We start from the raw sequence: 15,542 nt of genomic DNA, 5'->3' as shown, positions 1-15,542 counted from the left end.
GACCACTGAAGGTCCTCATCCCACCAACACCCCCACCACAAACTCCTGTGGGAAGGTCTATGCCTCCGTTTTCACATAATAGAGCTGCATTATTCAAGGGATGGCCTAAACTAATACATTCAGAGAACCAAATTTGTGAGGCACTTTGTTTTGGAAGTCTGTTATCTCCCCTAAGTCCATATCAATAGTCTAGCCTCCAGTAGTGGAAAATGTCTATTTCTTTGAGTATTAGACTTAGTCTCTGACTTACATTTGAAGCCATATTACTATTACTATGTAGTATTTTGTGCCAGTCCTGTGCCTTAAACTCAGGTACTATTCCTTAGCTTTTTTCACTCAAGGCTCAACCACTTGAGCCACACCACCACTTCCAGCTTTTTGATAGCTAACTAGACATAAGAGTCTTACGGACTTTCCTTCTTGGACTAGCTTTGAGCTGAGATCCTCAGATCTCAGCCTCCTGAGTACCTAGAATTACAAGCATGAGCCACTGGTATCCTGCTAGGACCATATTTTTAAAATGCATATTTTGACATGAGGCACAGAGTCAGGGGAGTAAACTGCAAACTCCACCAGACCCATGCAAGCTGAAAGTGACTGGCACGCCATGAGTTCAGGTTTCTCCTCACACACAGCCCACAACAGGCGCCCTGCTTGCACGGACACTGCCCCCACAGCTCCATCTTCCTTCAAGGGTAACAATGTCGAATTTACTTATGCCCTGTACTCTTTGGAAGGACAGAAAAAAAGCCATCCCCTCTCTTTCCCTGATTTCTCTAGCTCTTTCTCCTATGCTCTGACATCCTAAGACTCTACCTATTCCTTAGGTTTACAGGCACTTCCCATTTACTACTGACTTTTTAAAAAATTATTTTTCCATGGTCAACTGACTCCCCTGGGCATCTCTAAGGCACCAGAAAGTAAAGGTTCTAGATTCTTCAGTGCCCACTGATATGACTGCCCATCGGGAGACAGCTCACAATTCTTTTTTTTTTTTTTAACATTTTATTATTATTATTATTATCTTTAAGAAGTTGTACAAAGAAGTTCCCATTCTACAAAACAGTCTATGAATACAAGGTGCCTGACAACATTGTCACCCATTGCTCTTAACCCATCCCTTCTCTCACTTTTCTTTTCTTTTTTACATTGAGATTAGGTGATTACATAAATTTCACATATTTCACAATATTGTGGAATACTGATACCTAGTTAAAGTCACAAAGACATTTTAACCTTCAGAAGGCAACTTGTCATTATCATGATCTATGAAGTTTGTGAATTCTATGAGCTTTGACAATACAATTATTTCCTCCACATCAGGTGATGTTTATATTTCTTCCCTTTTGCTTAGTGTAGGCTGGTCCTTCTTTCCCTCTCATTCCTCCCTTCCCATCGCTGTCTTTGGGTTGCTTAGTTCTTTTTCTTCTATGTCCAGTGCAGACAGCTCACATTTCACATGCATCACTGGGTATACTTTAACCAGTGTACTCTGCTAACTCCTGTGCTCAAAGAGTTCTAAGTACAAAGGTGTACTCTCTAGCCTCAGGGATGTGGAATAGTCGAGGCCTGTACCTCTAGGGTGTGGCTTGTGTGTGCTCAGAACAGATGGTGGAAATTGCACAGTGGCCATATCCAATCTTCCCAGGTCCTGTCAGAGTCTTCTTGGGTGGCATCTTTTGTCAAATTCCTTTTCAGGATTGGCCCTAATTATCTATGTCCCAATCAGCCTCGTAGCAATGGAGCTGGTAACAAGGGCAAGGCTTTGCATACATGGAAGGGGGGGGGGACCTGATGTGGCAGCCAGCCCCTGGAGTGGGTCAGAGCTGGGATGGGAGAGAGGAGCCAATGACCTCAGAAGTTGCCCAAGGCTATTGGCCCTCTCCTGGGAAGCAGGGGCCAAGCATGGAGAAAAGAGAGGTATGCCAGAGGGCTCCTCCAGGGCAGGAAGAGAACCCTTTAACAGAGCTGATGCCTTAGAACGTGGCTCTGGTTTCAGGGCTAGCCTCTCCTGTTTGAATACAGGCTTATATCTTCTGAAGCAGTCCCATGCTTAAATCCTATTAGGCTGTCAAAACAGCCTGCTGAGATGGGTAGGGCAGGCCTTATAATTCCCATCAGAAAGGTGAAGAACATTTTCTGGCTTCATCAAGGGCATACAGGGGCATTTTGGTTAAGTTGGGACTCCGAGTCTCAATTCTCAAGACTGTTTTTCCTGCCCTATTACATAAGCCAATGAAGAAGGTAATTAGGGGAGCCCGCTCTTGGTGTTCACTATGGACCGAGCACTGTTGTTAAGTGTTTCAGAGGCACAACTTCATTTCATCTTCCCGCTAGCCCTTGGTAAAGTTGGCAATGCCGTTCTCTCTCTCTCAGCTGTCATCTTCCTGCCATAAGATCAAAGTTGTTTGTCTTATCTGGTGTCGTGGTGATTCTGCACAGTGGGCAAAGGACAGAATGGAAAGGAAGGGTGACTGGACCTTGTTATGAGCAGACATCAGAGTCTTGCCAGTGGATGGCTTTGTGTGGAAGCTGAGTGGGCGTTGTGCTCATTGTAAAGTGAATGTTTTTCTTGGGTGGGGTTCCCCGCTACTATACTGGCTGCTGACCCCTTGACTCTGGAACTGAGCATGCTCATGATAAAGAAGGAAGGAAGAAGATGAGAAAAGCAGGTCCAAGTGGAAAGTCCTTATATTCATTTCAGTGATGCAGTCAAGTGTTGTTTTGGTTTTTTTTTTTTTTTTTTTTGGTGCTGGTATCAGGGCTTGAATTCAGGGCCTAGGCACTGTCCCTTAGTTTTTTTTCACTCAAGGCTGGCTCTTTACCACTTAAATCACAAATCCACTTTCAGTTTCTTGGTTAATTGAAGATAAAAGGCTCACAGACTTTCCTCCCTGGCTGGCTTTGAACCACAATCCTCAACTCTCAGCCTCCTGAGTAGTTAGGATCACAGGCGTAAGCCACCCACATCTGGTTCAGTCCCACATTTCTTTGTGTCTAGATGTCCAAACAATGCTTTTACAAAGGACATGAAATTCCAGTGTGCTGATATCGCATCCTCATGGGCAACGCTTAACACCTTCCCATCTTCTGTGTCTCAGAATCAAGGTAGTGTGTGTGTGTGTGTGTGTGTGTGTGTGTGTGTGTGTGTGTGTGTGTGTGTGTGTGTGTGTGTGTGTGTGTGTGTGTGACTAGGGACTGAACAAAAGGCTTCATATTTGTTAGGCAAAACATCCAAACAACTGTAATGCAAGGTAAGCTGTTGCTGAGGCTCACAATGACATCTCTGCTCTGTCCATTTCTTGTTCTATCCTGTGTGCTCATGGTGTGGAACTGCCATCACAATGGAAATGGCAAACATTTCCTGGTTCCATGGCAGGCAAATTAAAGCTGAGGAAACGACTTGCTGCCTTTTTGAATGGTGCATCTTTATTCTGATGAGGAAGAAGTGCAAACAATGGCATTAGTTAAGTTTCTTAGTCAGTTTTGTTGGTGGTTCTGGGCTACAGCAAAGGGAAGGATGTCCCATAAGGCCTCCCCCAGATATGGGGAATGACCTGTTACTCTTAGTTCATCCACCTTCTCCCATCACTACCACATCCATATAAAGAAACCAGCCAACCTTTCCTCTTCCTGTTTCTCCCTCCTAGAATCCATCCTGGTGTTCCAGAGTCTTCTCCCAGTTCCACTCAATGAGCCCAGTACATGGTGTTGTACCTCTGACTCATCCCTAGTCCTAAGGAGGTGGCTCTTTGCACAAGGGTCTTACCTCAGGAGCTATGTAGTCTGGAGTCCCACAGAATGTGGTGGTGGTGACACCATTCAGAATCCCTTCCTTGCACATTCCAAAATCAGCTAGCTTGCAGTGACCTTCTGCATCTAGAAGGATGTTGTCCAGTTTCAAATCCCTGCAAGACAGGCCAAGAGCACAAGGTGAATCTCACTCATCCTGATATGGTCTTCTCTGAGTTGGAGAGATACACACACATAAGCTAGGGAAACCTCCAGAAAAGGAAGTCCTGGAGGAAGTTCAACACACCCCAAACCAACTTCAGTTAGGGGCTCTCTCCCCTAACTGTTGGTCAGCCCCCAGTGGTATTACCATCTTTTTAGCAAGAGGGAGGAATTAACCCAGCTTAAAGAATGTACCAACACTGCTGAGTTTAGGCTGGGATGTAGCTTGGTGGTAGAGTGTTTGCCTAGCATGAATATGGCCTGGGTTCCATCAAAATGTAAAAACAACTGTTGAGTTTAATAGTAGCCACTTATGGAAGTCTCATTATACGCTGTATATCTAGGAGAGAAAAAGGAAGCTAATCTTTCATTCTTATCCTCTAATCAACTAAGGCAACCAGGTTAACCCATGTCATTGGCAATAAATCAGAGAAAACCACCAAGAACTGGGAATTACTACTCAAGGCATCAATTATATGAGCTGCAGGCAGTTAGAGAGCTCGTGGCCAGTTGGTGTCAGCAATGTGGACCAGGCTTGAATTGGAGGCTGATGATTGGATAGAAGAGGAGGTGGATGCAAAAGGGTGATGAGGAAACCAGAGAACAAGGAGGCAAGGCAGGTGTGCTGGAAGCAACCTCGAAGATCTCGGCTGGAAATGTCAGGAAGAGGGGTTTCAGATCTATGCTGAGATCAATGGGAGCAGTGTCTTCAGGGCTCCAATGTGTGTGCAAGATCAGCTTCTGGGAACAGCCGGTTAAGTGGAGGCTGACGGAAAGCACACTGGTTGAAATAACCTGGACCTAAGAGGCCTAGATGACTCTGTGCAGAAGGTGACAGCCACAGGGAATGCTGCCCTTAAGCCAGTATGGCTTCTTTGCAGCCTATTTTACACTTGGAAATTCTGTGTAAAATCGTATGCGAAACCTAGGATTCTGAGTAAGAATTTCCCTACTACCCAAACCTAGAAAGCTCAAGTCTGGCCTTGAAGAAGATTCCAGACTGTCTGGTTGGAGGTTCCGCCCTGGGCCTTCCTCAGCAGCTACTCTTGAGTAAGGGGTCGTGCAAAGAAAGGCCTATCACTTTGCATGCAATGGCTGCTGTCATCTGGACTTGAGCTCAAGCCGTTGCCAGGGACCCAGGCCTATGTGGAGGTGGGGCAGGAAGTGCTCTCAGGCCTCCTTGCCTCGCATCTGTGACCCCATTTCCGCGTATGGCTGGGACTCCTTGAGAAAGAAGAAAGCATATAAAATGTGCTGCTCTAAGCAAATGCTTGTGAACTGCAGAAAGAACAGGGGACATGACAAAGCGGAGCCATTGGAGCTGGGCTTCCTGGCCCCTGTCCTGGCCCCTGACCTGTGTATGGTCAAGGTCCAGCTCTGGTTGGAGGATGGGAAATCAGGGGTGCATGCTGGGCTGGGATTTTAGCATTAGTTGTGGCATGGCCCTGGTGTAGTCACTTTCTTTGCTGAGCTGACTGTCAAATCAGGATGACATATTCTGCTTGCAGCCTCATGAGAAAGACTAATAGGATAGATCGTGGATGAGTTGAAAGCCTGTGATATTGCTCCATTCTCTATCTCCAGGAAGACTAAGTTGGGAGAACTTGGACATTCTGGATGCCCATCTGCAGGTGTTCCAACACTGGGAGATTGGCCATCTGGGTTCAGCTGAGTTTCATATCCCTTTGTGCTCTAATATCCAGAGCTGCTTTTGCAAGGTTTACACAGCATGCACAAAAGACCCTAATGGCAGTGGCAATCACAGAACTAACAAGAACAATGCTTCTTTATGTGACTGAATTTATGAGAGCATCTCATGATTTAGCAAGCATCACATTTGTGCTCTGAATTAGGGAGGCCCTGAGTTAGGGAAGGTGTGCCTTGTTAAGACACTATCCTTGCAGAACAGAGCAGAGGTAGGAAGGAGGTAAATGATTTCTTCCAAGTTATCAGGGCTCTGCTGCTCCCAAAGCTGGTGTGTCAACCCTGAACTATCCTATTCTGCTTTCTAGCCTTGAGTTGATCCCCCTTCCCCCACCCAGTGCCAGCCAACATCATTAACTTGATAAAAACAAATCAACAAAAACAATACACCAAGCCTTTGTCAAATCACAGCAAAAACTTGCTCTAATTTTTGTATAAATGGAATAGATTCCAAAGATTCCATGTCAGCCTGAATCTGGCCTTTCTGTGGCTGTAGACTGCCAAATGGAAGAATTGGGGCTCATGAGGCACTGCCCTAGTCTCTTCCAAGGCTTCCCACACTGCAGAGATAGTCTAGATATGGTGGACTTCTAAGTTTTTCTTCTGTCTGTTCCTCTCCCACCCCTAATTGAACTAAGATGTACACCATGCATCCCTTTGATTCCTGCGTTAGCTTCTTCCTTAATAAGAAGCCACCATTCCAGTGTAAGCACCTGCTGAGCCTGTAGGACATATGGGCCAGATACAGGGAGCTGCCCCTAGCTGTGACCCAGGGAGGTCCCAGGCCAACAAGCTTCTTTCCCACCTCCTGCCATGAATGCCTGAACTCTGGCCTCTAATCACATCCTCAGAATTTCCCTCTGCTATCTCAATTTCTTGTGACCTTTGTTAAAAACTTGTATTAAATCTCCAGATGCACTTAGAATTTTTATGAACCCTTTATTCTATACTATTTTCTAGACAACAATTTTAAATTATTGCAAGTTTATTATGTTTAACACCAGCAGAACTGGTGCCTTTCTTTTTCAAAATTTCTTGACTATTCTTGTTTATTTTTCCATATGAACTTTAGAATTGTATGTCTAGTTTAAAAAGTTCCTGGTACTGTTTTTATTGGGAACATGCTCAAAGTTATAAATTAACTCAGGGAGAATTGATATTTTTATGATATTGAGTCTTCCTATTCTATAATGCTGTTTTTCTTTCCATTTGTTAAGTATTTTCTGTGTTCTTTTGGAGCATTTTAATAATTATCTCATATAGATCTTGTATATTTCTTGTTGCTTTTTATGGCAGATTGCCAATTTTCCTAATATAAATCCTCCCTTCCTTAGGCAGAAAAACGTTGATATTTTTCTTTTTAAGCCAAGTAGCTGTAAACTGGAATTAAAAGTCCCTTAGAGCTTGGTGTGGATAGGTGACCAAATTGTAGCCAATTCTATATGGAGAAGTTTTGTTTTTTGTTTTTTTAAAAAAGGGCATTCAGGAGAGCGCCAGTGGCTCACACCTATTATACTATCTACTCAGGAGGCTGAGATCTGAGGATCATGGTTCAAAGCCAGCCCGGGCAAGAAACTCCGTGAGACTCTTATCTCCAATAAACCAGAAGTGGTGCTGTGGCTCAAGTAGTAGAGCACTTGCCTTCAGCTGAAAAGCTGAGGGGCAGCACTCACGCCCAGAGTTCAAGCCCGATGACAGACAATAAAAAAAAAAAGCAGGGTAGGGGAGCTTCCTTTTCATTCTCTTTCCTTCTCTCATGTGTCCTGAATGGCTGGGTTCCAGTAGCCACCTTAGATCACAAATACGAGGACCAAACCCAAGAAATGGTCAGATGACTTTCACATTAAAAAAGAATCTTATAGCTTAGCAGTGGTGGCTCATGCCTGTAATTCTAGCTACTTAGGAGGCTGAGATCTGAGGATCGTTTGAAGTCATTCTGGCAGGAAAGTCTGTGAGACACTTAGTTCCAATTAACCACCAAAAAGCTGGAAGGTGAGATATGGCTCAAGTAGTAGAGTGCTAGCCTTAAGCAAAAAAAAAAAAAAAAAAAAAAAGCTTAGACCATGCCCAGGCCTTGAGATCAAGTCCCAGAACTGGCACCAAGAAATCCCCAAACAAATGAACAGAAAAAAGAACAACAACAAGAAGAAAGCAAAAGAATCTTATATCTTACTTAAGGCACTGTTGTTTGGTGTATGTTAATTACACCAGAATCCACTTAGGTATTATTCTCTTTTTCAAAATCCTTTGTGTAAATGAAGTTATTCCCTATATCATATCTTCTGTCTGGCTACATATTCTATACTGATTCTTGATTATCCTATTTTTTCTCTACCAATATAGTAAATTATCTTAATTTTTATATTTCTGGTTTATTTCTCTTGTCTGGTTGTATTGACTAATATCTCAACAACAATGCGAAATAATATTGGTGATAAACATCTTTGGGTAGAATTTGATTTTAGGAGGGGTACTCTCAACATCTCTTGCTCAAGGAGAATAACTTTATCATAACCTTCCCCATCTAAATGGATAGCTGCCTTACTATACTTCCCACTATTCAGGAGACTGGAAAGAATTTCCCAGAAATCACACTTCCTCTCCCAGCTGCCAGAGGGACCCAAGGGATACAGACTGTGGGCAAGAGGATGGGAGCAGGCCCTTTGGGTTTCATCTAGTAGAGAGTGTTTCAACCTCAGTACACTGGGGCTAGATTAACATCTAGAGCCAGATACTTCTTTGTCTTGAGGCTGTTCTGTGCATTGCAGACTATTAATACCATCCGTAGTCTCTAGATGCCATTAGTACCATCTTCCAGTTGTGAAGCTCAAAACAACTCCAGACATTACCAAATATCCCTGGCAGGAAATTTGATGAACCACTATCATTCTAATAAGTCTTAAGCAGTGATCATGGCTCCAAGATGGCCTAGCTCAGATCATTAAACCAAATAGAGGACTGGGAGCAACACTCTCGGTAAAAGAAAAGGGCGTGCTTGCCTGGTGTGTCTTCTGACATTTTCTCCCTGGGAGACAGGAATTCTGACCACTCTCACCTCACTAACATTTGTCATCATCCACCTACCTTGTAAAATAAGAAAACAGGCTAAAAGATCTCATGGCTCATAAGACACTGACCATGTGACTCAGAGTGACCACCTTTTAGATATAACATAAGATGCATGCATTAGAACCTTCACTTGATCCATGTATCTAAATTCCTTTGGGCTGGGAAAAGAAGTTTCCATGGTGAGAAGGCAACCACAGAGGGCAAGAGGTCACAGGCCTTGACAGGAACAGATTGATTTAGAAGCAGGATGGCATAACCAGGGCTCCCCTGGGGCAGGAGTGCAGACTTCTTCCAGAAACCCAAAAGACATCAAGAAAGGAAATTCCCTAAACAATATACTTTTAAACGTTCTAAAAAAATCTATTTGATGAGCAATAAAATAAAAATCTAAGAGATGATTTCAAGAGATTAACAGAGAAAACTTGTCTTCCTGCAACTTTCTTGGAGAAGGAAAAGAAAGAGGGGTCTGAAAGTAAAAACAAAGACCGGTAAAAATGAGCTTGCAAAGTAAAGAGAGGACGGCGGCGTAACACCAAAGAACTGCTACAGGAAGATCTCAGTATGCAGGGAGCGGTTGGGAGGCGGAGTTGAAGAAAAGACAGAAATCAAATTGTGCTTTCAACCAAGGTTTGCTCCTTTCCCCTTCTCTCCCTCTCTCCTGTCCTCTGTCCCTTCCTCTTTCCCTTCCTTACTTCTTTCCCTTTCTTTGGTCCTCAGGGCCTTGTGCTTGTCAGGTATATGCTCTACCACTGGGCTACATCCCCAGCAGTATGCTTTTAGAAGAAGTCAACTACTGAGACCTCTAGTAAACATGTGTAGAATGATTTGAAAAGTATTTAGGCTTCTAGTTTTTGCTACCAACAGTTTCATGAGCCACAGATGGACCTCTCTCTCTCCCTCTGATGTTCAGGTAGTGAGTTCAGGTTCAATTCTGAATCTGAATCCCAGCTCTGATGCTCCCTACTGGGATAAGAATGAACTGACCCCAAAGGTCTGGGCAGCTCAGATACCTTATCTGTTAAGTAGGGATTCAACTGTTACAACTGAAAGACCTAGAGCAGTAATTTTGCCTTCTCCAGAGATCTCTAATAATCATTTCTTAAAATATATAATCCTTGCCAGGGCAACTCAATGAATCCCCAACAACTCTTCAGAAAATACCTCTACTAAAGTAGAGTGCATGTGCAAACACACACACACACACACACACACACACACACACACACACACACACACACACACACACACACACACACACACACACACACACACACACACACACACACACACACACACACACACCTTCAGTCTAGCTCAGTGGGAAAAAAAGCACAGGCTTTCTCTTGTTTCTCATCTATTGGGAAATGACATGAAGCATGAGAACATACCGCCCGCCCTGGCAGGGGGTGGGGGGTGGGTAAGAGGTGGGGTGTAGAGCTGTACAGGTATTAATGGCCAGGATGGATGTGTGAGCGTTCAGATGGTTAAACCTCTCCAGCCTGGGATCTTCATCTTGGGAGTGGCCATCATGTGCTGTAACATAGAGATCTCTTGGGCGAGAATCATGACTGAGCCAAAGCTAATGATGTAAACTGGAACTTGAACTTCAGATGTTTAAGGAACTTCTGTTTTCCTCACATTTCACAGTGCATCTCAGTCATCTGAATAGAATCGTTCCCATATGAAAAAACTACTTTCCCAAATGCAGCAGTGGTACTCACTAGAAATGTATTTGTTACCTGATTTATGTGACTGTGACCTATCTGTATATCACCTTTATTTTTAGTTATTTATATTTTTGGTCAGTTGTGGGCCTGAACTCTGGGCCTGGGCGCTGTCCCTCAGCTCTTCACTTCAAGGCTAGCGCTCTACCACTTGAGCCACAGCGCCACTTCCAGCATTTTTTTCCTGCTTATGTGGTGCTGAGGAATTGAACCCAGGGCCTCATGCCTGCAAGGCAAGCGCTCTACCACTGAGCCATCTTCCCAGCCCCTGTATATCACCTTTATAATAAAAATAAAAAAAAACAAAAAACTTTGATGGTAGATCCCCAAGAATAAGAGCCAGAAACTGTTCCTTCTATAAACCACAAAGCATGTAACAAACGAACCCTTTGTTTGAAAAAGATGCATTTTGTTGAATTGGAACTCCTTTCTACAACTACTAAAACATTATTAAAAGGAGGAGAGCGGGAGGAGGAAATGGAGGAGGAATAAAAGGTGAAGGAGAAGGAAGAAGAAGAGATTAAAAAACTCTTATGCTGCTACCTAGGACCTGCATTTTAATGTCCCAGCTCCCTGGAACATTAGTTCTGCCAAGCTGAAATGATGTGGTGTAAATGATGGCAAATCCCTCCATTTACTTGAAGATAAGAGTTTGGGAAAAATTACTTCAGGGATGCCAAGAATCAGGGGAGTAGGCCCTTGAGGGAGATGGTGAAGAAACTCTGCTTATTTCTGCACAAATAACAGAGGCTTCTGAATGACTATAGTTAACTAGATGGGAATGGAAACACTTTTGGCAAATCTTACCAATATTCTCATATTTCACAACAGAGTTAAAAAATTACACAATTATCTCCTCTTAACAATGTGGTAAATGCTGGTTGCTGGCTAGCACTTCCTTCCCAGCATACCCTGCATCAGGGAACTCCCACCCTCAGGAATGCTAAGGCCCTCAAAGACCACCCCAGGCCACGGGGAAGGCAAATGAGATTGATTGCCCCTCCTTCAAAAAGAAAAACATAATTTATTCTGAAGCCCAAGAAAAATGATTTTTCAAATTCTCTAGGTAGTACTACCGATAACTGAATCAATAGCCATACTTCACTCCAGGTCAGTCCGTAGGGATTTTTTCCCCCCTCCAAATCCTTTCATAGGAAAATTTAAACATTTAGGAGAAAAATAACGAGTACCTTTAACATTTTTTCTCAAGTCCTTTTGCATGTCAAGTTTAGTAGGAAGTCTTATATCCATTATTTTATTTAATACCACAATTATTCTATGAATCTATTTATAATAGATTCTATAATCATTATTCTTATATCCTGAGACAAGGTCTCAAGATGTTGTCTAGGCTAGCCTCAAACTCCTGGGCTAAAGCATTCCTGCCATATTCATCTCCCTAATAGCTGGAACTACAGGTGTATACTACCACGCCCTGCTGGAAGGACTGGTGTTAATACACTCTCTAGATAGAGGAAAGTGGATTTGAAGGTTATTCAACTTATCTAAGACACATAGGTGCTCTTAACTACTTTTGTGTTCTTAAACACTTTGCTATGTGGCCTGAGGAGGAAAAAGTTCTTCTGTCTACATGTGGACAGGAAGCACAACTGCCATCACTGGGGTAGTGTCTATCTCTGACTCAAGGTAGCATACTTATAAGACTGAATTGATAAGCTGGACCTCATCCAATAGATGGCCTCTGGGAGAGAGCAGACTTTCTACCTATCACACTACAGATAGCTAGAAATCTGAGGTGTCCAATACTGTCGTGGCTTACAGTCAAGATATATAACCTAGGGTTGTACCTGGGCATTAAACGAAGACTCAGAGTCATTGCAGATTAATTCATCTGATTGCATGAGTATCTATTTGCTTTAATAAAATCTAGAATAAGGAGAGTACATTCTAACCCTTAACATTTCTGGGAAACATCCTGACTTCCACTGATGGAAATGGACATTGACTTGTTTTGTGTCTCCAGCACTTGGACTTCACCATGTTCACCATGATGAGCAGGCCTATTCTATCCTTTCTAAGTCATCCATCAACCTTCTCAAAAGGCAATTCAGGGTTCAGTGTACAGACTAGAGCTCAGGACAAAAGTGACCGCGCACCAATGGCTTCCCTGAAAGTGGCCACACACAAATAGCTTCTCCTCGAATCTAATATGGGATGGCTGGATCCCTAAGGATCCTTCCAGTTTATGATTCTGAAAAGCACAGTCAGCTAGATCCTTGAAGCTCCAACTTGTAATCCTGACCGCTGCATACCAAATGTTTCCCTTTCTACTCCAGAGCACATTTTTGTCAGCAGGCATTTTAATACGAAATGTAAATCAGACAGAGCCCATTTGCATTCTTCACTGGCATCCCGGGGCTTCCGTTCCAAAAGTGATAAAGGACCCTATATGGAATCCAAACCTGGCCCTCTAACCTCTTCCTTCAGCTGGCCTTGGGTTGGCTACTATGTTCTGCCCTGATGTCCTACCTCTGGCCCCACTCTGAGTCTGCCTTTTACAATGACCATTCTGTTGAACTGCCACAGAGTCTGATGCACCCTAGCACCTAACACTTTCCCCCCTCAGTCCTGGGGCTTGAACTCAGGGCCTTGTACCCTTTCTTAGCTTGTTTGCTCAAACTGGCCTTCTACCACTTGAGCCACATTTTCATTTCCAACTTTTTTCTAGTAATTGGAGATGAGTCTCATGAACTTTCTGTCCAGGATAGCTTTGAACTGTGGCCTTCAGATCTCAGCCTCCTGAGCAGCTGGGATTACGGGTGAGCTGTTAGCTTTCAGCTGTATCTTGAGTAGGTAAAGAGGAAGATTCTAAGATCCTGGCTCCAGGAAGCTACAAGATAACATACAAAGCTATTTAAGCATATTACTGAAGACTACTACACTAAAATAGAGACCATTAAATCTGACCCATTGCATCCACCAGCCTGTTCTTATTATATTCAGGAAAAGGCCATGAAACCATAGCTGCTCTGTTACATTTCCAGCAGCTTCCACGACAGCATGGAATTTAGCTCCTTACTCTGGCTCTGGAATTGGCCCCCTTTCCTAGTCATTAGGTACCACTTCCCTCTGTTATCCAACCACATAGGGCTCTGACAGTTCCTCAAGCTCACTAAGCTCTTTCCTGCCTTGGGACCTGTGGCACATTACCATTCTCTCTTTCTGGAGAACAGACCCTGTGTCAGTGACGTCTCTGTCAGGATCCCATTTCTCTCTAAAGCAGCCCAACCCCTCCCCACCCTTGCTTTATTCTCAGCCACAGCACCTTGGTCACTTCCTGCAGAGAATTGTTCACAATCTGTAATTATTCTGCTTGTTTATTTCCTGTAGCATTGCTGGTTTCCCTCGCATGAACTCCATGAGAACAGGGACTACGTCTTCATGTTCACAGCTTGGTCCCTAGAGGCCTCCAAGATGCCTGGTACTCAGTGTTCAATGGATGTTGAAATGAAATAATAGGCAGGACTTTCATTTAGTCCTTTTTAGTGATGGCCTAGTGAGTGGCATGATTAGAAGAACATATCTCCTGTCTGGTCCTACTATGTAATAGTAGTTCTGTAGTATGTCCTGGGCTTCTACTTAGAGCCTGGTTTTGTGCTAGGCTTTGAAGAACACTGAGGGAGAAGACACAAGTCATGTACTCAAAGAGGTGCTTGGGGTCTGGAGGGACAGCTGGACACAAAGTCAGAGCCCCGAGGCTGGTGAAATCTATAGTAGACGACAAAAAGGACATCATCATTGTCCTTAGAAGGCAACAGTCGCTGGACTTGCCTTTTTTGGGCCCAGTGAAGTGCAATTCTCAGTGAAGCCAATACTCTGTCGTCACAGAAGGGACCATGCCAGCAAAAGGACCAGGAGTAACCTTTCTGGGGGGCGGGGCGTGACTTGAGCTTGGCGGAAGTGGTCTGCAAAAGCCAATGCAGGACCTACTATTCCCAGACAGGAGAGCTAGAAAACCATCCCTCAAGCTCCTTTGTCAGGAAAAGAAGCTGTAAAAGCTACTTAACATCTATCTTCCATGGCCAGCTACTCAAGGAGCCACAAGCTAGGAGAATGGACAACCCTTGCAGGTCATCCAGATAAAAAGCTGAGGATTCATAATGTAACTCTATACAAGTTGAGGGAGATGTAGGGAAAGCACGTCTTCCTACAAACAGGGGGGTCATCCAAGCTATGTGGAGGATATCAGAGGGCTCCTGAAAGGCCAAGGAGCTGAAAATGAACTGACCTCTGAGAGGACAGAAAACAGATTTTATTATTCTTTTTAAAAAGATATCTCACATTTCTATTTGTTTAATTTGGCCATGAAGGGTATTTACTTTCAGACTGTGTGGTGCATTGCAGCTGGTCAGAAATGTATGTGTATGTGCATGTGCGCCAGCATGCATATGTGTGTGTGCGCCCGTGAAGATGGATATGAGTCAATGGGAAAGGGTTCAGGCCCATGCACATATGGGCTGATAGAGGAGGAGGAGGAGGAGGATGTAGGGACTAGAGAGGCTGAGGCAGGCTGAGTGGATCCATAGTCTTCACCAGGAAGGATACAATCTGGGGGAGTTCATACGACACAGACAGCCTCCGTTGCTCTATTTGGTGAATATTTGCTGAGAAACTACTGTGTGCCAGAGAGATCCAGGTTTTGAAGTGAGGTAAGGAGCAGACCAGCAGTTGAGACTGCTCAAAACTGAGTGTGAGGTACACTGGAGGCATCCCATGGGCTATGTTGACTAAGTGGTTATATGAGAAAGTTTGGGCTGGAGAAAGTGAGTGTAGGTGTGAAGAGAAAAGGGCTAGAGCAGATCAATGCTAAATGCCCAGAGCTTGCATCAGAGTGGCCGGAGCAGAAGCTTAGGAAACGATGTTGTCTAGAAAATCAGGACGAGGTAACATCTCAACCAGAGGGTATACTCAGTCACCAAAGGACTCCAAAATTCCATGGTTCAGAATCTTTTCAACCAGTGCAGCACAGGGAGATAAAGTTATTTGTCCTTATTTATAGTTATTTATATCTTCTATATTTTGATAGTCCAACTTAGAAATAGTAACAGGGCCAGGAGACTAAGTCAGATA

The 15,542-nt window shown here is 43.8% G+C and overlaps 1 protein-coding gene across 2 annotated transcripts in view; it reads right to left on the bottom strand.

The window, feature by feature from the left end:
* The window catches only part of Prkce (protein kinase C epsilon), a 522,558-nt gene that overhangs the window by 34,754 nt on the left and 472,262 nt on the right, over positions 1-15,542 (bottom strand). For both annotated transcript variants that reach the window (XM_070025515.1, XM_070025513.1), the window contains exon 12: positions 3,770-3,908. In XM_070025515.1, coding sequence (XP_069881616.1) covers positions 3,770-3,908 — 139 coding nt within the window. The remainder of the gene's footprint in view (positions 1-3,769; positions 3,909-15,542) is intronic.

This window comes from Dipodomys merriami, unplaced genomic scaffold (assembly GCF_024711535.1).
Source record: "Dipodomys merriami isolate MVZ:Mamm:240054 unplaced genomic scaffold, mDipMer1.0.p SCAF_17, whole genome shotgun sequence".
NCBI lineage: Eukaryota > Metazoa > Chordata > Mammalia > Rodentia > Heteromyidae > Dipodomys > Dipodomys merriami.
This window is presented reverse-complemented; position numbering and strand designations above follow the sequence as displayed.